General features: G+C 38.0%; 6 protein-coding genes and 1 non-coding gene across 10 annotated transcripts; 4 read left to right on the forward strand and 3 right to left on the reverse strand.

Annotated features, from left to right (window-relative positions):
• Positions 1-244: 244 nt before the first annotated feature.
• LOC135611642 (putative anthocyanidin reductase) lies at positions 245-4225 on the reverse strand. 2 transcript variants are annotated; one of them, XM_065107277.1, is made up of 6 exons: positions 3826-3964; positions 2801-2963; positions 2340-2557; positions 1874-2033; positions 1026-1236; positions 245-937 (listed from the first exon to the last, which is right to left on the reverse strand). In XM_065107277.1, the coding sequence occupies exons 1-6, from the start codon at positions 3844-3846 to the stop codon at positions 763-765; spliced, it is 948 nt and encodes a 315-aa protein (XP_064963349.1). In that variant the 5' UTR covers positions 3847-3964; the 3' UTR covers positions 245-762. The 2 variants fall into 2 exon arrangements, with proteins under 2 accessions (XP_064963349.1, XP_064963348.1); XM_065107276.1 differs by having other exon boundaries at positions 247-937; positions 2801-2968; positions 3826-4225.
• A 3202-nt stretch (positions 4226-7427) lies between these two features.
• On the forward strand, positions 7428-11111 carry LOC103983677 (cytochrome b-c1 complex subunit 6-1, mitochondrial). Of its 3 annotated transcripts, none has more exons than XM_018825796.2 (5): positions 7428-7563; positions 7982-8019; positions 8454-8538; positions 10611-10730; positions 10815-11111. In XM_018825796.2, coding segments are annotated over exons 2-5 (240 nt in total). In that variant the 5' UTR covers positions 7428-7563; positions 7982-8017; the 3' UTR covers positions 10848-11111. The 3 variants fall into 3 exon arrangements, with proteins under 3 accessions (XP_018681341.1, XP_009399211.1, XP_018681342.1); XM_009400936.3 differs by having other exon boundaries at positions 10641-10730; XM_018825797.2 differs by lacking the exon at positions 7428-7563 and adding an exon at positions 7594-7878.
• Positions 11112-11539: 428 nt separating this feature from the next.
• LOC135611643 (uncharacterized) lies at positions 11540-13504 on the forward strand. Its single transcript, XM_065107278.1, has 3 exons — positions 11540-11697; positions 11762-11913; positions 13108-13504. Exons 1-3 carry the CDS (start codon positions 11604-11606, stop codon positions 13273-13275), a joined length of 414 nt encoding a protein of 137 aa, XP_064963350.1. The 5' UTR covers positions 11540-11603; the 3' UTR covers positions 13276-13504.
• A 392-nt stretch (positions 13505-13896) lies between these two features.
• Positions 13897-16544, reverse strand: LOC103983675 (uncharacterized). The gene is made up of 7 exons (XM_009400932.3): positions 16382-16544; positions 16170-16234; positions 16048-16077; positions 15769-15966; positions 15109-15670; positions 14836-15032; positions 13897-14082 (listed from the first exon to the last, which is right to left on the reverse strand). The coding sequence occupies exons 1-6, from the start codon at positions 16475-16477 to the stop codon at positions 14850-14852; spliced, it is 1134 nt and encodes a 377-aa protein (XP_009399207.2). The 5' UTR covers positions 16478-16544; the 3' UTR covers positions 13897-14082; positions 14836-14849.
• A 492-nt stretch (positions 16545-17036) lies between these two features.
• On the forward strand, positions 17037-20250 carry LOC135611962 (probable galacturonosyltransferase 10). Its single transcript, XM_065107630.1, has 2 exons — positions 17037-17333; positions 18664-20250. Exons 1-2 carry the CDS (start codon positions 17175-17177, stop codon positions 20110-20112), a joined length of 1608 nt encoding a protein of 535 aa, XP_064963702.1. The 5' UTR covers positions 17037-17174; the 3' UTR covers positions 20113-20250.
• A 792-nt stretch (positions 20251-21042) lies between these two features.
• On the forward strand, positions 21043-21114 carry TRNAD-GUC (transfer RNA aspartic acid (anticodon GUC)). The gene has a single exon. It is a non-coding gene; the product is annotated as a tRNA-Asp (tRNA).
• Positions 21115-22238: 1124 nt separating this feature from the next.
• On the reverse strand, positions 22239-25149 carry LOC103983764 (H/ACA ribonucleoprotein complex non-core subunit NAF1). The gene is made up of 3 exons (XM_009401037.3): positions 24575-25149; positions 24298-24375; positions 22239-23644 (listed from the first exon to the last, which is right to left on the reverse strand). Exons 1-3 carry the CDS (start codon positions 25133-25135, stop codon positions 22418-22420), a joined length of 1866 nt encoding a protein of 621 aa, XP_009399312.2. The 5' UTR covers positions 25136-25149; the 3' UTR covers positions 22239-22417.
• Positions 25150-25216: the final 67 nt, after the last annotated feature.

Below are 25216 nucleotides of genomic sequence, written 5' to 3' on the forward strand. Positions count from 1 at the left end.
CTTGGTGTCTCAATGCTTTGATCTCTGTTCCTTTTCCTTTTAGGTTGTAGAAATGTTCATATTTTCATATTCTCTTTTTCAGTTCTTAGAGCTCAGCAAATTATAGCCTTTGTCAGCTTCATCATTATCTACATGTCACTTCTAATCCTAATTCAAACTTTGAAATATTTATCTATTCCTCCTATTTTATTATGTGAAAATCCAAGTTAGGAATACATTATAACCTATTAAATTCTTCCTGTCAACTCATTTTGGAACTCTCTGCACTGCATTTCACCCAATGCAGCATTGTCGAAACTAACATTAAGACTCCATTGTGAAACTTAGTGACTGATTTGCTCCAATCATCTTTCTCTAGATGATGAACTAGAGTGTTGAGACCAGATGAGTAGTTGATACTCCTTTTTGTGGTAGAACAATTTATTGGCACCATAATGTGAGTGCTCATAAACACTGATGCTCAGCTACTGATCAACTTAGCGTACATGTTCAAAAGCAAATGTTCATACGTGATCTAAGAAAAAAAAATTTTCAGGGAAAACAAAATATAGATTCATTAGTAGAAAGAAAAAACAAATAACTGCAAAATGTTTATCTTCTTTGATGAGTCTGTTTTATTCGTGCTGCTTACTGCTTAGTAGACTTACAGGGAACTATTATATAAACTTAAAATTCTGCAATTATTTGGCCTAGAGATCTCTACTACTTTCTCTTTTTCAGGATTGGGATTCTAATGATCTTTCCTCCAATAAACAAGGTAAACTATGGCACCATGTCGTCCTCATTCTCATGTAATCTCAGGAAACCACCCTCAACACAACATGTAACACTCTGCTGAATAATATCTCTTACGCTATATGTGAACGCGAAACCCAGGTCAGTCAAATGCTTGGAAGATATTACTGGATGTATAGAAATGCAGGAGTTCTCATGGAACCTGGAAGCATTTGTGGCATTTTGTCATTCTATGATACCAGCCAAAACTATTAAAATACTCGTTTATGGACCAGATTGAGAACAATTACCTTTTAGAACTAAGTGCAGGGTAGTTTTTAGATAGAAGATTAGTCAGTTCAGGCAAAGAACAGCTGCCAGCAGAGCAAATGTATCGACCTTCGGTCATAGGTTGTTCCATTAGAAATATATGTGCGTTGCATATGTCTTCAACGTGTGCCAATGGTATTGAACCCAATCTGGAGTGTACTGAGGCTAGTATAGGATAGAGTTCTGGATCACCTGTCAACAGTAGTGCAAGAATGTACAAATAAATTTGGACAGTCAGGAGAATAGCTAGGTATATTTAGTAAACTATCTATAGTATCGATATCATTCTCTAAAATTAAGAAAAGTCAGGTTCAAATAAAATTTGATTCTTTCTTTGTTGTAGTAAGTGTGAATGTAAAATGTGTTGTTTCAAAGAGTTTTGAGGTACACATAGTCTTCTCCACAGACCTAGTTGTCGAGTTCACTACACATGTTGAACATATAAACATCATCCAGAACTAATTTCTATGTCGTAGATACTTTAATGAACTAAATTTTTTTCCCTGAGTTCTTCATATTCCTGTTCTAGAAAATACATAAATTGGTACCGATATGGCACTAGATTCAGTAAATATATGTTACTCCGCATTCCTCATTTTTTTCACTCTAGAAAAGAAAAGAGACTGTGCCATTCGATACTTATGATGGTTTATATCTTTCTTGATTTAGATTTTGATTGTTGTGATTTAGCGAGTTGAATAAACATCCTAAGCTACTCTATATTACCACATATTAAGTACTAGAAGTCAACACTGTTGAAGAAGGCTTCATGTTTTTTCAAGGGAGAAAAGCTTTGCAATCTTAATAAGTAGGTTGGGTTGGAAGTTACCGGTAATAGGTGACAGCAGAACTTGAACACTTGCAGGAACACTAGGAGTTAGGAAAGGACCAGCTACTGTAGGTGGGATAATTGACACCAAGTCAATGCCCTTCTCCTTGGCAAACTGGAATGCCTTTTCCTCAGTCAATAGCTTTGACAGAACATAGACCTGCAGTTTGGAAGGTGTCACTACAACAGATGAACTGCTAAATCTAGTGCAGTCAGAAGCAGTCATCTACATCAAGTAGCTGATAAAACCCTACTACTGCTGTAATCTTTCCATTGGCAGATGAAGTGATAAAAAATACTGTTGCTAAACAGTGGTTCATCCAAAGTGACAACAAAAGAGAAAAAAAGGAAACTTAAGTTGCAACGTCAAGCCCCTTGGAATCAAAGAAAGGCTTCAATAGTTTATTGCAGTTATTAGTGCAAGGAGACAATCACATACATACGTTTTTAAAGATGGAGAACTTACCCATCCTTTTGGCTTTGTCTTCCAAACTTGATTTATCGGTACGATAGATGATTCATCGACCATCGATCTCAACTCCCCTTCATCATCTTTGGCAGTGATGGTACTAATGGAAGATGTAAATACCACTTTCCTAACTGAACCTGATTTTGCACAAGCTTGTAGGACATTAATCACTCCTCTTACTGCCGGTTCCAATATCTTTGTTCTTACATGGTTCTCTACAATCACAATGGAGTTCATGTTAGCCCTTCTGAATTTTGCAGTGCTTCACCAAGGGTTTTGCTGAAATTTCTGTCAAGGTTTGTTGAAAGAGTTTGAGAGATGTCTGAAATTTGAGCTAACTTTAGGCTGAAGAATGATCAAACATAATTAGTTCAATTTTACATGTAGGATTCTGATGGTGGCATCAAGAATTTTCTTGTCAAGACAAGTAAATCATTTCCTATACGGAAACAACTTACCAATATTTTCTTTTGCTGTGGTGTTGAATTCCATACAGGCTGCTACATGGAACACAAACTGGCAGTTCTTGACTGCCTCATCGTAGCTTCCATCATCACTGAGATCGGCTTCGAAGATCTTCAACCGGCTTTCTCCTCTCAGTGTTGACAGAAGCCATGATGCCTTCCCTTACACCAAGGAAATAAGTTTAGCATTAATATCACCTGTAGTACATTGCTTAGTCTTCCAACATGCTGGTTTTACTGTTTCTATTTCCATTAACATAGTAAAAGATTTAGCTTATCTGATGGTTGGAACACATCAATAGTAGCGTGCTGAGGTTATTGTGTCTTTTGCTTTCATCTATACTGTCGATACTTTGTAACATGTATTATCATGTTCTTTCTTTAAAGGAAAAGAGAAAGCAATCATGCAGTGTTATGATTGATTAAAGATGAAGGCTGAGATCAGAACAGGTTTCTGTTCAATCCATGGAATCAGAAGGTGATCATCTCACTCACTCTCTCTTCAACCAGCTAGATCAAATCAAGACTGAAAGAAACAAGCAAGAACAGTTCAGGCCAAAACCATTTTTGGCTTCCATCCTCACGGAGATAGGCGATGACGGAAGCCATGACACCTTCCCTAACACCAAGTTATGATTCATTAAAGATGAAAGCCGAGATAAGAACAGGCTTCTGTTCATCAGTGCAGAAAGTGATCATCTCACTCATTCTTCGACGAGCAAGACCACATCAAGACTTAAGGATTCAAGCAAGAACAGTTGAGGCCAAAACCATTCTTGGCTTCCATCCTCACTGAGATCAGCGTCGAAGATCTTCAACCAGCTCTCCCCACTCAGTGTTGACAGAATCTATGACACCTTCCCTAACACCAAGGTATGTTCATCATCTCACTCACTCACTCACTTTTCGACAACAAATCAAGATCGAAAGAAACAAGCAAGAATAGTTCAGGCCAAAGTCCTACATGATGGAAGCAGATTCTTCCAAGCGCAGAGGAGGGGGACCGTAAGCAGACCAACCTGCATCCCTGATCGTTGCATTAACGTGATACCCCCTTCGGAGAAGAGATCGGACGAGCCAGGAGCCAATGAACCCGGTTGCACCAGTCACACATGCAACTCGCCTCGCACCAGATGCAACCGCCGCTACAGTTTGGTGGCCATCCATCTCTGGTTTCCTTCTCCTGCGAGTCTTGAAGCTGAAGCTTGATATGGAGGTAAATGGGGATGGGGGAGAAGGGTGACACTGTACTTTGTTGATGTGTGATTGCTCGATCGTGTCAAGGAAAGGTTCAAATCATAAGGACACATCTAGTATGCGTCATGTCATGGATTTGATGCATGCATCTGTGGTGGATAGCGCAGTCATGCAATTACTTAGTACCAGTGAGTAGAGATACCTGAGAGAAGATGTCCCACAGAAAGACATGTATGTCTCTAGAAAGTTCCAGCTGACAGCCTTTGTAAAGGATTGCAGGCACGTGCCAGACTACGCTAAACTTCACATTTATTATCACATCCCGATACAAAGTAACTCGGAAAAGCATGTGACTGCACCAAACCTCTCATTTATTATCATATCCTCATGCAAATTGGCTCGGAAAATAATTACAGGCATGTGACTTCTCATTCATTATCATGTCTCGATACAAATTAACTCACATCAAATAAAATATGAATATAATATTTGTATATATTGGTAGATGTGAATTTCTATTTTACAATTTTTTTTCATAATTAATTAGGTATAACTCGGTAGAGAATAACATTTGGACAATATCACTTAGATCGGGATATCATACTCATAAATAATTAGATATTTATTAAAATAAAACAAAGATCAGGATATCATTCTCATAAATATAACTTAGGTTGGGATATCATACATATAATGCTAATCTTTAAAATAAAAATAAGTATATCTACTAAAAGAAATATTTTATAGCTAATCATTTATTGAAAAAAAAAAAAGAGGAGAAAGAATTAGGGTGAATTTCCAAACAAAGCTTTTCTTTTTTTGTTTTTGATTTTTTCATAATTCCCTCACTGCATCTATTTTTGTCTAATACCTATAATACTCATAGTCACCAAATTTTTTTTTCCTTTCTTTTCTTTTCCTATGGACAGGGTGAACTGGTCTAGTTACAGTATTTTTACACTATGTTATATTGTTTTCGACAATAGCCAAGAAAAACTATAACATAATATAAAAACATTATGTTATGATGTTTGTCTAGTATTATTGAAAATAAATATATTATGGTATAGTGTTTTTTACTGTTATATAGCATTTTCCTAATATTATTGAGACTATTGCAACGCGGTGTATAAACACTATAAATATAATGTTTTTACAAAATTTGTACAAAAACACTATAGGATAGTATTGTACTGCACTATAGTGCTATTTCTTGAAAATGCAATAATAATGTAAAAAAAATACTATAACTGGATCTATCCATAGAAATAAAAAAGGGGGTGGGGGTTTGAAAAAGGATGTTTGAAAATTCTAAAAATGGGTATGCTTCCCAGGAAAAATACAAAGAGAAAAGCTTTTTTTTTAGAATTCATCTAAAGAATTAATAATAATAACTTGGTCTCTGACCTATATCCTATTTGAACCTTAAATATCTAAATTTATCTTAAATATCTATTTTATATTTAAAATTATTTTAAATCTAATTAAAGTAAATGTGGATGTTAAAAAATAAAATATTATTGCATAAGTTATTGGGTCATTGATGTACATACATCAACTCACTACTCCCCTACTTTATATTATCTTACTTTCGATTGTTCCCTCACTTGATCGTGTAATACATTTAACAAACATATTGTTCCGATATGAAATCCTAGTGACTCTTCATCGTCATTATTGGTTTCTGAACTACTTAAATTAAGGCTGACATCATTGTCTATTGCTAATCTTCGAGGTTTTGCCTTTCAAACTTGACCCCTTATTTTGGTTTTTTCATAATCAAGCCTCGTATTATTCTATGTCAAATAAAAAAATTTAAAATTTCTTTATATCACAGGCACCCTCATAGCAATGTGGCTCGGGTGCTTTTAAGTTTTGTGATAATGAAACATAAGTATTGCATCTGAAGTCCACAATGTTGATATAAGATTTTGCCTTCTCTTATGAGTTCTCTACTTTATGGAGCATTTATTGGCCTTTGTATAGTTCCTTTAAGCTCACTTCAAGAACATTGATATGGGTTTCAACTATTGTAAGCATCTTCTTATAGTTCTTTTATTTCTTGTCTATCAACATCCTAGATTGTGCTTCCTCCACCTAGAAAAGAATTATCAACTTCTCGCTTGCCATTTTAGTTGTTGCACTCCTCTTAAGCGGCTCCAATAACTTGAGAGCGAGTTTGTACTTGCACCCCACCTATGATTACTTAGGGCAATGATCTTACTTGCATCATCTTGCTTGCTTCGCCATAGAAAGAGTATTGATCTTTATTATTTGCTCAAATAACTTGTGCACTATGATATCCAATGTCATAAACTTAACTAAAATTATATTAGCTGTGATACACCCTTGCATTATTTATCTACGAAGGGTCAACTTAGAAATAACCTCAAATAGAATCTAAAGAACATGCAAAAAGAAAGTTGATTAACTTAAGAAAATAAGTAATTAACAAGTTTCGATATCTTATAAAAGAAGGTAACATATAAGCAATTTAGTAGTTATAAGAGAAGAGAGGAAGAGGAAAATAAGGACTTTAGAATACCCAACACTATCCCAAAGTCCTATCAAGCCTTATACTACCAAAGTATCTCCACGGCGTTAAAGATGATTGATGTTTTAAACTGTATGTTGCCCGTAAAAAATAGATTATGATAAATAAAAATTGAACTATTTTGATATATTTTTGCTTAGTCTACGAGCGATTACTGTATTGTTTTATAAACTACTATTGTTTATCGTTTTCAAATAAAATATATAAAATAAGATAAAAGATGCTACCATCCATTGGATAAGGTGTTTTAGGCATAAGATGAGCATTCGTGATAATACAATAACGAGAGATATTTATGATATTATAAGAAATATGAGATATCATTTAAAAAAAGAATAAGGATATCTTCTGAAAAAAAAATTCAAAAAAAAATTATATATATATATATATATAAGTTTAAGGGTAAATTCTTAGAAAAAACTTAGAATTTCTTAAATAACACCCAAACTTTGGGAAATTATCATAAAGCTTTTTTTTTTCAAAATGATCATTCTATCTTTATCAATCATCACCCGTTGCTTATGGCATAGGCACGACTAATGATGAAGGCCTCGCCCTAACTACGATAATTCTCACATCCTCTCCCTGTGTGAGGATTACAAGCGACGGATAAGGTTAGATCAAGGGAAGGTGATGCGATTGGTGGAATGTAATCAGACAATGACAATGACGAAAGTGACGACAAGCTTAATAGAGGTAGGAGTAAAAAAGTTTTTTAATATTGTTCGTGCAAATATCTCAAAATTAGGACGATTTCTGAAAATTTATCAAAATCAGATATGTTTTCCGAAAATTCACCCGAAAATTAAAAGATGTCTTTATCCCTTATATATATATATATATATATATATATATTCGTCGTTTCGGGGAACTATAAAACGCGTCTTCTTCCCCCAAAGTTTCGATTCTTCTTCCCCGATCTCCTGTTCGGCTACGGCGGCTGCTCTACCCTGCTCGGTTCAAGCAGGGCGACCTATTTGTTTTCCAAATAGTTGGCAATTGTCTGGTAGATCTATTTGATTGTAACGTCTTTAAGTGTTTCTCTTGGAGATCCGTGGACTAATTTTCTAGGGTTTTCTGTTCTCCGATCTTGGAGTTGCTTGCCTTCCATTTTTGACAAATTGAAGTGCTATTGAGCCTCATGAACCTTTATGATCCTTCTTTCGATTCGATACAAGCGTAAAGCTTAGATCTTTCACAATTTCTTGTTGTATTTGGTTATGCGGACTGTAATTTTGCGGGTTGTGAGCTTTTAATCGTTTGTCATGCTGTTGGTTGTTCTACGACCATGGAAAAACAAGACTTTTTCAGGATCTAGAGGGTTTGCATTTCGGTTCCAACTCGTTTCGAACTGTTTACTACTTCTGGAAGATAATCTATTGGTCTTAATATCCTAACACAAATTTTTCTTTTTCTTGTTGTAGGTGCCGCATCCGATACATCAGCTTTTGCAAACTATAATGTGAGTGCTGCCTTTATCTGATACTTTTCTATTGATAATCATAATGTTGTCACTAATTTTCTTTGCGGAAGGTATCTCTCAGTTTATTTGTCACTTAGGGTTATCTATGTTTATGCCACTCTATACAATTAACAGAAGTTACAAATGTCAGAGGGTGTTAAAAAGCACAAGCAATGCAATGTGTTATTCTAGTCCAAATTGTATTTAATGGTATTTGATGGCTAGTAATATATAGGAAAAATATATTCAAGCCTTTGGCTATTACCCAAATATTGATAATTCAATGAGTCTCCTGGTGCTGCACTGCAATTTCTTCTTCCACTTAGTAACCAGTTGATCACTTTATTTGCTTATTGAATAAACAGTCATTTTCAATCAAGAAGGTATTTTTGTTGAGCAACAGATATCATAAATGTTGTTTGCTTCAATTTTAGGGCGGACGAGGAACCAGTCGATCCAAAGCAGTACCTTGAGGAAACTTGCAAACCAAAATGTGTTCGGCCTTTACGTGCATATCAGGTACTTGAAATTGCATAGACATGCCTCATTTCCATAGAGCTTGTTGATTTCGATAGAGGATAGATTTTATAATTATTTGATATGGTGCTTCTGTGATATATAATACTTTATCCTTTTACGTTTTTTTTCATGATTTCACCACTAAAACCGTTCTATGTTATCATCAATCTCACACACTATCTCTTCTGCGCCATTGTATTTTCATAGAGTATGAGAAAACCTGTCACTCTACAAAGTTAGTGAAACTTTTGCCACTCCAAATATATGCACTTTTGGATATTCTGTTTTAAATCCTCAATTTGTTGTTTAAGTGGGAGTAGTGAATACCAAGTACTAATTGGTTACCCAATTGTGTTTGAAATTGTTAAATAAATTCCACCCAGGAACTAGTTGTCTATTTTGAGAGGCAAAATCTGATATAAGTTATTGTTTCCAAGTTAGTGCAGTCATCTTATTTGGGTAGTTTTTGCATTTTATTCTCTGAGAAGGAACATGGATACCGTAGGATATTCTTTGAGAACATATTACTTTTAGTTTGTTGTTTAAGAGGAATTACTTAATAACAAATACTAATGGGTTACTCATTAGGGGTGGAAAAGATTTTAGCAATCCTCAATTCACGATTATAATAAATTACATTCCAGGAAAACCAGTAAACTATTTGCAGAGACAAAACTTGATATAAGTTATTGTTTCTGAGCTGATGCTGCAATCTTCTTTTGTTCTGATAGTAGATTTAGTATTCACAATTATTCTCGGAGAAATAGATGGCATTGTAGAATGGTTCCTGTGTTGAGATTATAAAAAGGTGGCGCAACCCAAGGTTCGTCGTACCGTGGCATATCGCTCAGTATGGGTGGTATGTACCAACTAGTACGGGTGCAATATATATCGGTTTGTCACTATGTCCCATTGTACCATGTGTCTGCACGTCGGTATGGTTTGGTATGTATTGTATTGATAGCTGGTCGGTACATTGATATAGATTGGTAAGACGAACCATGGCGCAACCATCATCTTTCTATATTAGTAAAGGTAGCATGCACGTTTTATCTTTTGAAGTTTGGTATAAGATCGGTGATAGGACACAGGTTGACGTTAACATTGGATATACTGTTTAATATGTTTATGGATGCTAGTTGGTTGAATTAATTAAATTAATGCCTTCTTTAAATTTGGATTTGCTGGTTCTGTATTATTATGAAATTTGCAATGATTTCTTTTACCTTAGAACTCTTAAATGTCCTTTGGTGCACTCTTTAAATTTTGTATGAATTCCCAGTCTCCAGCTATTAACATTGGGATTGCTTGTTAATGGTTGATCAAGCTTGATGGATTCACCCCACCCTCTGATACATTCAGTTCTAGTACTGGAGGTATAATATCAACCACTTGCTATCCATCTGGGGAAGCTGTGGGGAAACCAACCGTATTCTCTTCTCTTCCATCTGCCATGGAACCGTTGTGTTCAGGAGCTAGGCGGGAAAGGAAAGAACTTGGATTTGAACCATAGCTCTCCATGAATATCTGCTAATCAGATACCTTTTACTTGTTCATGGATTAGGTAGTTTTCTAGAACTTGTTTCCAATGGGAAAGGCTGGAAGTTTTATTTTCTTCTACTTATAATCGACTATTGTTGCTTGAAATGAACTGGAAAGGGGACAATTTCATCTATGCAGTTTAATGGTTTTGCTTTTGTAGTGAGCATCATAGTTCTGGGCCTTCTGGCCAAGTTACTTTTGGAGTTTCCACATTCTTTTATTTTATTTTATTTATATGTACTCTTTGACTTTTTGAATCTCATTCTCCATTGGAACCCTTCCCAACTGGATTGTCTTAAAGAACAAGTATCTCTGTAATTTTCAACCTGCTGTGTTTCATTTATGGAATATTACAAGTTAGTAGGTTTTTTGTCAATTACATTTAAGTTTTAACAGTTGATAAAGAACATCTACCGTATCTGTTATTGCGCAATTTATTATCACACTGGTACTATGTGCTTTATCGATTATTTCCCTTGTGTGATTATTTGTTAAGGAACTATTTGGCATTGTGCATCATCCTACTTCAGATTGCAATGTGCATGCTTAAATTCATGCAGGCATGCGTTGAGAGAATCAAAGGAGATGAGACCGGGCATAAGCATTGCACTGGGCAGTATTTTGATTACTGGAAATGTGTTGACGACTGTGTAAGTATTCGTGCTTTTCTGCATCCTTCTTCTGGAACAGAGTAAGAAATGTAAGTCAGCTAAAATATCTTTTTCCATCCACAGGTTGCACTGAAGCTTTTTGTCAAACTGAAGTGATCGGGAAAAATCTATTGTTCACAAATTTTCAGTCAGTTGGTTTTAATTTATAATGGCAGGATTAGTGGTTGTGGAAACCTTTGCAAGGAAGTAATAAGGAACAGTTCTCTTGAAACAACTGCTATGGTGTTCCTGTGATCAGCACTAAGAGCAGACTTATTTCATCATTTATTTTTATCTGTAATATCAACTTTGACATTTGTTTGGTTCCCAATATTTCGAAGTTGAGTGAAACTTTGGTCCTTTGGCCAACTTTTGAAGAAAGTTTGAATTTGAACTTTTGATGTTTGTCATCGAAACTTCTGCTCAAGGAATTATAACTCTATTACGATTAGATGGTTGTGTTGCTCTTATCACATTATGTGGGAGAATCATGCAATATATATATATATATATATATATCTGTTCAAGAAATACTGATTTTGATTTTAAAAATCAAGAATTATAATCGAATCGTCAAGATCCGATTGAACCGTCGGACCGGTTTCGGTGCTGGGAACCGAATCATGGTTCAGAGCTGGTTGTATCCTGTAACTACTGTGACTCCAAAATTGGACTCAATGATTGGATATCAGTGACTCCGAGTACAGCTGGTCCACAGCGTGTCCCACTTAAAGGCCAATGGCTCGTCAGTAAAGCCTGAACCTTGGCTTGGAACCACACCCCAACATATGGCCACTGCTTCACCTCCACCCTATCCGTTTCGGACCTCTCCATATACACATCCAACCACTCATCCTGACAACATTCTCAGCCATGGCAGGGCTCGGACCATTCAAGCTTTGCCACCAAATGGCTCTTCTCCTCAGGTCCCCAACACTCGTTAGACCAAGAACGGTCTCCCATCAAGGTATCGCCTCTTCGCCTCTGCATGTTTGCTCCAAATCCTTGTGAGTGAGAGATTTTGCTTGCAGCGAAGGCGCTGAGGAGAGGGAGGCTGGTGGTGAAGGCCTGCCAAGAAGAGGAGCAAAAGAGCCAGAGGAGAAGCTTTCTCAGCCTAGAGGAAGCCGGGCTGGTTGAGATGTCCGGGCTCAACACTCACGAGCGCTTCCTCTGCAGATTAACAGTGGGTACAATATGCCTCAACTCTCCTCATTTGTTACTCTTTGCAAACTCATCAATTAAACTGTGATGGATTGGTTACATTAAACTACTGTGTGTGTGTGTATATATGCATTGTGTTTAGTCCTATAGATAGCCTAGGATAAATTTGAGCAAATGGAATTATTACCATAGTATTGATTGTGGTGTCTTTTGGGCCAACACCCAATTTCATATCTCAATTTGCTCAGAGAAAGTCTTACATAGAAGAACAAGTAATTCAAGGACAGAGAGCTATAAATCTGTCCCTTTAATTCTTATTCTTTATGAGCTTTAAGCCATCAGAATGTCGGATTTCTGTTGCTTTTAGGACATAATTGGGTTACCCGAGTTTAATCTAAAGTGGAGGCCAATTGAGTTTATTTGTAGGATCAAAATGGATTTGGTACTATTAACTTGAGTTTAAGCATTATACATCAAAAACATAGTGAAACTATATGTCCCAATGTCGAGCCATTAGAGAATGCAATAGTGAATGTCCCATTTGACAGATATGCGCTCCCAAGTCCTCGAGTTTCTTTTTTTGATTGCACTCACTGCTTCAGAGAATTCAATAGAGCAACCCATTGGCCTGCCAGACACAGTCTTTGGTTTTTTGGAAGGAAGACTTTCCTTCAGATTTACTCTCCATTTTGGCTGATGACCTTCACAGGTCATTTTGTTGATTTTATCCTCAGTAATTAAAGCTTTCTGCTTTTTTGGAAAAAATATCGAGCCATCAGACCTCGTGGATGATACTGAATGCATGTCATGATGTCGAGCCATGGTTGATAAGACGAGAGTAGCACTACTAGTAGTTTATAGGTTAAAAGTAGATTTACTATTATTTGGATCAGTGGTTTAGACTCATCATGATAATAGATTGATATCTCATCGAGCCAAATTACAAGGGTACGCCGAAAATTTTCAAAATAATAGCATACTTCTTAAGAACTGTTTGATCTGATGCCTCGATTTAACTTGTTAATTTCACTATTTATTGTATATTTGTTGGAGGAATAAAAGCATAGTTTGATGCTGCAACTTGAGAAAAAAGAATAATAAGAGCATAATAAACCAGCAATTCTCCCATGTCTCTGCAAGTGCATCTGGTTTGAAAGCATCAGCAGAGTGATATACTCATATTTGATTCACAATTCATCCATCATTTTTTTGTCAGATATCATCACTGAATCTGCTGAGAGTGATATCAGAGCAGGAAGGAGTTCCTATCGAGGAGCTTAATGCAGGTCGGCTTTGTGATTGGTTCCTAAAAGACAAGCTCAAGAGAGAGCAGGATTTGGGGTCTGCAGTGATCCAGTGGGATGATTCTGACTCCCAGTTTTGAGCAGCACATCATTTCAATTGTGTTATGCCGATCTTTAGAAAAGATCAAGGTTCTTGTTCAATGAAATTATCATATAGAAGATGGGGTTATCAGCATATCTTATTCTTGTTGGTTGGCAAATGAAGCATGGAGTTGTAGTACTAAAAGATGTGATGTTTATGTAAATGTGTCAATCCGAAGAGTGGAGCTTATGTAAATGTGTCAATCCAAGAAACTAAGTTTCAGTTTATATTTCAGCGTGCTTTAATCCTTTTCTTCTCTCTCTCTCTCTCTCTCTCCTTTTTTTGTTTTTGATATTTTTTCTTGATAAATCATTTTTTAATTAAGAGTTAAGACCATTGAAAGGTGTTATTTCAATAAATAGTTGAATAGTCAAGTTATGCGAGGGACGTCATACGTAGTGAAGAAGATTTAACAGAGCTCAAGAAAGCTTTTAACACAAAACTGCAAGAAGGCAGGAAATCATAATCCGTTCAACTTTTAAACCTTGCCCTGCATTGCCATATTTACGATTTGATATACGACTCATCCAGTACAAACAAACTTGACCTCTTTCATGGAGAATCATATTGATTAGTATCTGTTTTTACCATTTAGAAAAATGCACAATCACAAATGAGATTAACCAGCAAAAACCGACAAGTGTAAAATTTTGATTACTGAACAAAAACTTCTATGTTTTCCTCAGATTTAGAAAACTATTGTTTTCAGAGGGAATCAGAGATAAAAAAGGGAATCATCTCTATACATGTGAAGCAACAGAAAGTTCAGCTGTCAAGTTTCTCTTGCTATCTTCCAGGGTTTTTCCTGTAAAAAAGAATTAATAAGTAAAACTGCAATTATAGAGAACGATAGCAAAAGAAAAAAAAAACTTTTTGATTCATTTTCTGAGAGATGCCTAATAATTAATGACAAAAAACCTATGTCCATTCTTTCATGTTCAGAGAAAACATATAACGAGTGAATCATAACATGGGCACAGGTCAACTAGCTCAATTGGTTACACATAGCTAAGATAACTTCAGCACATGCAAATATGAATTTAGCACACATATGTAATGGAGGAGATATTTATTGTGTATGCAGTTTTAATCTACTTAGCTACAACACTCGGAGGACACAAGTAAGGATAACAAGAAGGGCACCTATGTACATGTAAACCAAACCACATAAAATTCTATAAAATTGAAAAAAAAAAGAAAATCTGTAACTTTTAGTTCACTTCACACTATATTGTTGTCTTTGTGGTACCACAAGTTGATCCTTTACCACCATGGCTCCTCAGAATGAAGGATTTCTAAAATAATAATGGAATAAGCCAGACACAAAAATAATAAATTCATTTGGCAATTTTCAAAAGTAGTGTTTTAAACTGGATTACTTTTTTCACTCATCGTGTAATGCTTACAATCATGGAAGAAGGAAACTTTGGCTGATTGCAACTGAGATCTCAACTGGATTTATGTTTCATGCAAAAAATGAAGATACTGAAAAAATATGCAGGGTCATAGTTTTCAAAATTCAGGTAATTGAAGCAAAGAACTGAGAAAATTTTTATACTTGTAATGTGAGTTTCACTTTCCATATCTGGGACGCTGTATCTTCCCGTCAATAGTATTCTCTTTGTTCCAAACAGAGATGAGATCCTTTTTCACAGCACCAGCAATTGGTCTCGGCTTTGTTGCAAGTCCTTTTTTTTGTGGTCTTGGTCCATTAACCTGACTTAAAGTTTTCCTGGTTGAGGTTGGATTTAAAACCTGCAAAGGGATACAAGGATGTGTGACCACACACAAGCAAAAACGAATGACAAAAGGGCATATAATATTTTCTAACCTTGGATTTCGTTTCTTGGCTGACAAATTTAGCACCACTTGCTCTATTTTGATGCTGCAAACATTGAGTTCTGGCCTTAATTTGCATTTCTTGCACTTTTACTGCAGTACCTAACACTTTCTTGGTCCTTCCATTTTTTGGCATTGTAGTAGTGTTGACATTCTTGAGAATGTTTCCATGGGAGTAAGAGGAACCTACACTAGATTTACCTGCAGAAGAATTGCGATTCTGCAAGAGATTTTCACTCTTTGTTATCTCTCTTGTGGAGTATCTTGTATTCCTGCTGCTAGAAGTTTTGCCGGCCACATTAGAAGTTCCAATCTTAGTGTTTCTAGGACCTCCAAAGGTCGACTTTGGTCTTAACTTTTGGCACTTAGAAACAACACTGCTTGATGAGCTTCTTTCAGCTGCAGCATTGGACTCAACAACGGAGTTCTGGTTATCATCCGCTGAGCCATTTAATGGTTTTCTGGAAGATGAACTCATTGTGACTGTGCTCATTGAGCTGTTCCGGGAAGTAGCCTTATTCGTTACTGCATCCAAGCTTTTCCCACCCAATTCCCTGAAATATATTCATTGATCATCAAATAGAGAAGAAAGCCAATGGACTATTCAGAAACACGTTTTCTTTAATGTCAATGTGTGAAGGTGCAACAATACCTAACCGGATGTTGCCTTGCAGCCAAAGAACCATGAGCATTTCCTAACCACTTCCTGCATTTGTAATGCTTGCCTCTAGATCTTGAGACAGACTCGGGAACTTTTGGAGAGTGGCACTGCGAAGTGTGTGAGCTATCTTCATCTTTGCCAATGCTCTGAAACAATTTCTTGAGTTGTCGGGACGACATTTGATGGATCCTGAAATGAATACATTGGCTACTTAATAGATTAACAGATGAGAATGCCAGGGCATAACCTTGTATCATTATGGAAGCTTACGGATGTGATACCCGAAACCAAGCATCATCACTGCCAACACAAGAACAGGAAGCATTACTCGTACAAACAAATGTATGTAAGAGTGAAACTAGTGGACAAACCATTACATTCCTAATGCTCACATGTCTTTGCCCATGGATCGAGCTTCCATAGTAAGATCTGCCCACATCGGGGCTTCAATTTCTTCCTGGAAGAAGAAAATAAGTGATCGTTTTGTCATAAACAAGATTGAAATCAACCGTTATTTCCCGATATGAAACCCGATCGATTGACACCCGATCAGAATGATTCCGCGATAGAGCAGGAGATTTGAGGGCAGAACGAAGATTCGTACCAGAAAAGCCCAGTGATCGTTGCTGGCGAAGCCTTTTCCTTGGATCACCTTGCGATTGACCTCAGAGGATTTGCCCTTTTCCTTCTTCAAACCCATCTGTGTCTCGCTCGCTCTCTCTCTCTCTCTCTCTCTCTGACGGAATACTAACCGTTGGAATTTCTAAGCGACCAGAGTTCAAAAAGACGAACAATCGGCACGTGCAGATCGCGTGAGTGGGTGCTGAGGATATCGAGTTAACGGGCTGTGACAACAAGACCATACATGGATATCTATACATCATACATGAAGACATCCAAGGGCTGGCATCAGTCCATACATGGATATCTATATATATCATGTCCTTTGTTTCTACGGATGTTAATAATATAAGTAGTTCCTTTAACTATTAAGATGTTATCTTACACATTATTATTAATTATTGTCAATTAGGATTAGCATATAATTTGCATGACTGCATTGTCACGTCTTAAACCGGACCCAATCGACTGGATTGATGGATTTGGGTCAAATCTGTTTAGCCAAATTCCAAATCCCTACGACGAGAAATTGGAACCAGAACCGAACAAAACGTAAACGGCCGGACCGTGGAATGGAAACGGAAGTGACAGCGTTCGTGATCCGCAGCTCGCTGTCTCCTCGTCTTCTTAACAACGCCGTGTCAGCAGCAGCAGCAGCCGGGAAACGAAGATTCCTATCCGCTGATCTCGACCGAAAAGCGCCCCTCCTCCGGAGCTCCGGAGATGCGCTGTGGTGGCAGTGGTGGCGGTGGTGTCGGCGCCGGCTCTGAGGAGGGATGAGGCGGAGGCCGTTCGATCTCCGGAGGCCGGCGAGGCGGCGATGGCTGTCGAGCGTGCGGGTATGGCTGGTGACCGGCGGCCTCGGGGTGCTCCTGCTGCTTGTGGTGCTCAGTCGCGAGAAGCTGCCGAGATCCGTGCCGCCGTCGATCCGCCAGGTGACATCTCGGCCCATGATCTTTGACGACTCTTTAGCCGCCGTAAAAATTCCTTCTTTGTGCTTTTGTGGATCGTTTTCACCTGATTGACGTGATGAGTTTGGGGAGGAATTCTGCGATCTTTTGTCTGTTTTGAACTCTTCCTGTGTTGACGCCTCAAAGGTTAAGTCTTGGTACGCGGACAGGTAGAATGGAGGTGTTTGCTTGGAATCAGCGATTAGATCTGTCCTTTCTGCTATAGTTAAGTTCTAAATTTGGTTCCTTCTAAAAATGTCAAGGGTGGGTTTCCAGAATGTCTTTTAATTTGTTTTTCGGGAGTCTCTATGATCAAGATCTTGATAAAGTTAGGTCAAAAAGTTATTTTTGTGATGTGATCATTGGTGGATGATCGGCTAAGTGTATGTTCCTATCTCTAGATTCCTAATGGTTGGTAAGGACCACATTGCCACATAATTTGCTGAAGATTAGGACTAAAGATTCATAGATTAAGCGTTCACTCCTTAATCCATGGATGCTTGCCCACCTTATTGGATCCTTGCACAATTGCAGTGCCATGATTGGCCATGCTTTGCCCCAACAGCATCTATCATCACCTCATGCTTGTTCTGTTTGCACACCTATGCGACAAGGTTGGATCTTCTTCTCCAATGCCATTTATGATGGCGTAAAACTTCTGCTGGAAGCTGTTCTCTAGAACCCCCCCCTTTTTTTTTGTACTCCATAATCTTGTAAGCGCCTTGAATCCTTCCCATGTAACGCCCACCATGAAGCTAGATATTTGGTAGTGAAGAGGTGTGAGAGTAGGATTAACACACCCATAAATGATCGTGGACTGGTCCAGTTCCTTTTGCCATAGCAGTCCAACGAATACCCCCATTACCACACATGGCCTTGACTCTTCAATGCTTAGGACATGGGCAAAATGGTTGGAGCTTCAATGCTTTGTCTGTTCTCTACCAGTATGCTTCTTCCTTTATTCTCCGGTTGACTACCATGGCTGCCACTACCTTCCAGCTTCCTCCTTTATGACCTCCCACCTCCACTTCCATGAAGGCTACCACCCCTCCTTCACATCCTCCTCTATGTCTTCCATAATTGCTGCTTTCACCATGACCACCACCACCGGTTGTAGAACTTTTGCTTTCTGACCATTTTGTGATCCTTGGACTTTTCAAAGTTAAAGTCAAACTCAATCGAAAACTAACAATAGATTTCTTCATGACTAATGCCATATTCAATTGAAACAGATATGTCATTATTTAAATACAGAAGCTGGTGGGTGTGTGTCAATCAGTCTAACCTTTAAAACCTTAATATTTTTTTCCTGCAGAAACTTGACCATTCTAGCGTTAGTGAAGATCTTAACATTACAGATGAAATGCTGAGTCCTTATTCATTCACAAGGCAAATAGTAGACCAAATATCTATTGCGAAGGCTTTGGTTGTCATCTCCAAGGACGATAACAATGTCCAGTTTGCAACGGAGCTTTCTTCCCAAATTCAGAAATGTCAAGCTGTTCTGTCCAGTGCTGCAACAAGGGGAACCCAATTAACCAGCATAGAAATGGAAGCAGCAATTCGTGATATGGCTTTCCTGATCTACCAAGCCCAGGAACTTCAATATGATAGTGCAACCATGATTATGAAGATGAAAGGTCAATTCAGATCTTTGAATGATAAGATGAAATCCGAGACTGACAAGAGCACCAAGTATGGGCAGATAGCTGCTGAAGAACTCCCAAAAGGCCTTTATTGTCTTGGTATCAGGCTAACCATGGAATGGCTTAGGAACCCAAATGTTCAGAGAGAGCTCTCAGAAGAGAAGCACGTGTCGAAGAAGCTCACAGATAATAGTCTCTATCATTACTGTGTCTTCTCCGACAACATCCTTGCTGCGTCAGTCGTGGTTAACTCCACTACCATGAACTCAAGGCATCCAGATATGATTGTATTCCACCTGGTCACGGATGAGGTGAACCATGCATCAATGAGGGCCTGGTTCTCCATGAACAGTTTCCGAGGTGCAACCATCGAGGTCCAAAAGGTGGAGGATTTTACCTGGCTCAATGCCTCGTACGTACCAGTACTAAAACAGCTCCAGAACTCTGAAACACAGAACTACTACTTTTCTGGAAGTGGTGATAACCGAACACCAATCAAGTTCAGGAACCCAAAGTACTTATCAATGCTTAACCACCTAAGATTTTACATCCCAGAAGTCTATCCAGCACTGCAAAAGGTAGTATTTCTCGATGATGATGTAGTAGTTCAGAAGGACATATCAGAACTGTTCACAATTAACCTTAATGGAAATGTGATGGGTGCTGTCGAGACTTGCATGGAGACCTTCCACAGGTTTCATAAATATCTTAACTACTCCCATCCGCTGATCCGTGCTCATTTTGATCCTGATGCATGTGGGTGGGCATTTGGAATGAATGTCATGGACTTGAGGGAGTGGCGAGAGAAGAATGTCACTGGCATATATCACTACTGGCAGGAGCGTAATGCCGACCACACCCTCTGGAAGCTTGGGACACTGCCCCCTGGGCTACTGGCCTTCTATGGTTTGGTTGAGAATTTGGACACCAAGTGGCATGTGCTAGGGTTGGGATATACTAACGTCGACCCATCACAGATAAAAAATGGTGCAGTGCTGCATTATAATGGGAACTTGAAACCGTGGTTGAAGATTGGAATGGAGAAGTACAAAGGTTTATGGGAACAGTATGTGGACTACTCGCATCCTATGTTGGAACAGTGCTTCGGGCATGGATAGAGAAATGTGAGGTTGATGTTAAGCGACATTCCTGCTAACCATTAGATGGTCAGAATGTGTAAAGCAGTCTATGCCATCCGTCACGTGTAGATATTTGAGAAAATTTTCGACTTAAGATCCACATTGTTTCTTTCTAAAAGTTTTCCATTGGATATTCCTATGTCCAAATGTGGTTGCAATGTGGTGTTTTGTTGATGGTGTAGGCCCTGTGACAGTGTCATGCTTTTGTTACTATTCAGGCCTCTGTGGCAGGCACATTAGATCAACCATCTTATTTATATTGAATCAGGATAAAAAATTGCAATTTCTTCCATGTTCTTCTAATGAAACATGTGTTGATGCTTATGAAATCTATCGTGCGTGTTCCTCTTAAAATCGATTCAAGTTCATGAGATTTCCAGATGCCATCAGAAGTTTGTAAGTTTCCCCTTATCGTCTGGCCTTTATCAAGCATGCCAAGGCTTACAATGGTTGAGCTGGTTCAGCAGCATTGTTGCAAACATTGGAACTTCTGCAGTCCAGTGGATGAAGGAGAAACAAGTAGTAAGAGGAAGTGGCGAGAACAAAGGGGCAAAGGTTTCAATGATTAGTAGCAAAAGATGTAAGCATATGATTAGGAAGCCTCATCACTCTTTTAGATATCTAAGTCTATCCAATTGCCTTCCCCTAAACGCATGAGAAGGCTTAGTAAAAAAATAACAAGAAAGTAAGGCCCAAATGTTCTTAATCCTCCTCCAACATATGAATCATCACAGGAGCATAAGTTTGAAGCTTTCCAACTCCCCCCTAGCCAGAGCCTATAGTCCATCAAATAGAGCTATGGATTCATGGTGACCATAATACTCTATTATTCTTTTAATTATAAGTGATATCATAATTCAACTTGACCAAAGTGACATCTAGAAATTGTAGCAAAAGTCTTTCAACAAAGTCGTTGTAGTATAGTGGTGAGTATTCCCGCCTGTCACGCGGGTGACCCGGGTTCGATCCCCGGCAACGGCGAAAGGAATTTAAAGTTTTTAGTTTGGCCTATCATTCTTTCTGAAATAATAATCTAATTAAAATTGTCTTGGATATAAATTCCAGCATCCATTTAGAAAGATTAGCAATATGAGCTTCTAATTATAAGAACATTTGGATCAATTGTTTCAGTCTTATGCATGGATATTGAAAATATATTTATATTTTAACGTATACTTAGAGAAAAAGGTTTAAGTGAATCTACAGTTGTTAAATGGTTTGAGTGTTTAATAAATAATAGATAAAAATTATATTTTAAATATATTAATAATATTATTTGATAAACTCATATTTTAAAAGTTTGTTGAATATTATTTCATAAATTTACCTTATAATTTTTTTAATATTTATTTTAAAAATAAATAAATAAAATTTTAACTTATAAAAAATATAAATCATGTTGATTTCTCAGTACATCTTATGATTTTAAAGAATATCATAAGGTAACTCCAAGAATTTAAAAAATTATATTAACATCTCATAAATACTGAAATACTAATACTATCCTATCCTATTCAATATTTGAGCATTTACATTGTAACATTTAAATCAAATATAATTTTTAAAAAATTATCAAACACAAATTGATTTACCGATATCAGTATATACCAAGTTCTTAAAAAAGAAGAAAAAAAATTCAATATATAGCAAGTATACACCATAGTGATTTACCTGGTGTATATCGCCAAACTGTCAGACTAGTAAATACCATCATAGCAAACATTGATTTGGATCTCATAGTCAACATTCATTCCAACCAAGCTGTGATTCATGAGGCAATCAATAACTCTGTTCATAGTCCTGTCAAATTCAATCCTCAATCAGGCACCCAAGCTTCTAAAATATCTGATCATGCTCTGGGACAACAAGATGATAACCTTTAGATTAACTATCACAAAGAGTGCAACACCAAGAACACAAATACTGGTGAAATAATAGCTCTTAATCAACCACTCCCATCTGACCATGTCACATTCATGCAAAATATGCTGTATCTTCATTACAAGTACAGATAAAGCAACTAGCGTACCAATTATGAATTAAATCTAAAAGAACAAAAGGAAGATGCCTATCAAGAAGCCCGGCAATGAGAACTAGGGGAGACGTAAACAAAAAGTTTCACTGAATTTAGACTTGAGAGCATTCTAAGTTCAGATTTCATTTCTGGTTACAGGTGGCTGAGGAAAAGAAAAAAGGGTTCTCGTAACGTGTTATATGTATCTGATATAGTACAAAACCTTCTAGGAAAACACAAAACTTGCAAAAACAAAATAAAACAACCTCTTCACCTTCGCATGCATTGCCTGAACGAATGCTGACCTCCTCTTTGGAGAGGCATTCTTCCGCGAATGGACAAACTCCCGGGGTTAAACAGCATCCCACCTTGGTCAGTGGCTGGGAACAACTGATCAGAAACTCCTTGCTCGGGATGCACCAAAGATGCTTGACCAGCCTGTGGCACTGGCACAGGAGGCATGAGACCGCTAGAAGAATTTAATGATCCTCCTATCCATGGTATACCCAACATCGGCAAAATTTGCTGTTGGGATGGCATCCTATTTGAATTATCACCAAAGCCCTGAATTTGATGCTGGCCAAGATAAGTTCCAGTTCCCAGCTGCTGGCTTGGTAAGCAATTCATCTGGAATCCTGCCATAGCAGCAACCTGCTGCTGCTGAAGTGACATTCCATGTGTGACAATAGCATTCATTTGCTGCTGTGTTGGAGTCGCAAGTGGCCAAAAAGCATTTTGCTGTTGCTGGAAAGGCATAGGCATCCCATAAGCCAAGAAAGCATTTGGTTGCTGCAGACATGACACTCCATGGCCCAGAGAAGGATTTGGCTGACGTGTCAATTGATGTGATGGACTGGTGACAACAAAGGTGTCTGCTTGTGCAGTCGTAGGTAACATTGGTGAAGCATTTTCACAAGTATATGCTGATTGTAAATAAGACAATTTGCCAAAATCAGACTGACAAACCCTGGAAGGTGCCAAAAAAGGACTGCGTACACCGGGGATTGGTTGCTTCGAAGCTTCCAAATCATCAGGAATAGGTGAAACCATGCCCTTCTGCACCCTGGCACCCTTAAAATTAGTTTTCTTACGAGTGTCGTTTTTTAGTTTCACATGTTTCCTCTCATCAGGCCCTCTTTTTGCCTGCCGCATAGATCTCCTGTATTCTGCTTCCTTTTCATCATCAGAGAATTCCACCTCGTTGGTGATCTCCTCGTCATTCTCACCAGATGCATCATATCCTTTATTACAGATGTCCTTATCGAGGACATACTTCGCAAATTCAATGACAAACGAGACAGCAGTGCCATCAGTGATCCCAGTTGGAACATCATTTTCAGAATTGTACCTGACAACATAGTAAGGTTTCTTTACAGGCCCAAATATCTCATCTATTATCCCCAGCAGTGTCCTGGTTTCTGTTATCCAAAGAATAGAGCCCTCATTTAAAGGATTGTGATTCACTGAACCTTCAACAATGACTCTATTGCCCAAAACCTGAGGAAGAGAGTTAACAAAAACATGCTGTTGGTCTAAAACATGTAAATCTGAACATACAGAACTCAAATCAACTTTGATTTGCACAAAACATGATCAACACATGATATATGAAGCAAAAGAAAGTGAATCTTTTGGTCTAGAAACATCAATCCAAGACACATGCAATAAAATAATGAGGGTATTGTTTAATGCTCATAAAAGAGGAACAGGTTCAGTATAGACTTAAAAATTGAACTTTTAATGTTCCCTTATATTATCACCGTGACTATTGATGCTGTAGCTTCCAAGTCAACTAGTTTGTTCATATATATTAGTGTATCTACAATCAACTGAGACTTGTTGATAATAAAAAATCAAGAACTTGATTAAATCAACCAAAGAGATCAGAGTCTCACGATCTGTATAAATCTTCATCGAGAAGTCATACCTCTCTCGGTCTGAAATATTTCATTTTCTCATTGTAGCAACAATTGTAATTATGAAACAAAATACCAATCCAATGTGTAAAACACTTTATCAGGTTTTTTTATAAAAGGAAAAACCTGACTGATCTAATCCATAAAATACATAACCAGGTATTATAAAACAAGAAAGGGAGGAAAAAACCAGATGAACAGCAATAATAGAAATACAAGATTTACACAACTCACAGACGAAATCATCCCCACAGGAATTGTCTGGTGATGGGGCTTCAAGGTGATTTCCACTTGAGGGACTGAAGGAAGAACCTGCATGATAACTTCTTCAGCAAGTATTCAATCTTGTATTCCACAGTATAATAAAGTGTCCTATATTATTAAAACCCTAAACAAGCATAACAAAAAAAAAAACATAGAACACAGATCAACGAACAGTATCCAAGATCAAATACAAGCAAACTTTATCACATCGTTACTGATATCGGAGGTGTAAGATACGATTTTCAACCTCAAGTTCGTTTTTTGACTTGATGGGGCCTCTCACAACCTGTTCTTCATCATCGCTTCCGGCAAGGACCTCCTCTGGCCCCTGCCCACCGTCACCGTCGGAATTACCATCTTCCTCTTCCTCTTCGCTGCTGGTAGAAGAAGAGTCGGACTCTTCGCTCGATGATTCCTGTCTCTCAGAATCATCCGTCTCTGTTTCGCCGCTTTCATCATCACCGTTAGTAACGCCGTCCCCAAATTCCTTTCTCCCTCCCTCGCCATCCGCCACTGGGGCACTAGGATCGGACAATAGATGATCAGAACACCCTATCAAGCTAACTTTTTCCATCTTACAATCTACGGTACAACCCAATTCGAAGTTATCCGACTTGAAAGCATCCGAACTCGGACTAAACGAGATGGGCTCATCCCCTTTCGCGCGTTTCAGCTCGGAGCCATCTGGTTCACGTATACTAGCTTCGGCAAGCGCTTCCATCGAGGAACTGGGGATAAGGGATTGCGAGGGAGGGCCATAGGCGCGGCCGTCTTGGTGCGAGCTAGGGTTTCTACTTGGTTCTTCCATCAGTGAGCTTAGGGTTTTGCCTCCGTCTCGATTCGATAGGGTTTAAGGACATGGTTTTATGAGGGCCTTTAATGGGCCTTA

Source organism: Musa acuminata, chromosome BXJ2-5 (genome assembly GCF_036884655.1).
Source record: "Musa acuminata AAA Group cultivar baxijiao chromosome BXJ2-5, Cavendish_Baxijiao_AAA, whole genome shotgun sequence".
Classification (NCBI taxonomy): Eukaryota; Viridiplantae; Streptophyta; class Magnoliopsida; order Zingiberales; family Musaceae; genus Musa; species Musa acuminata.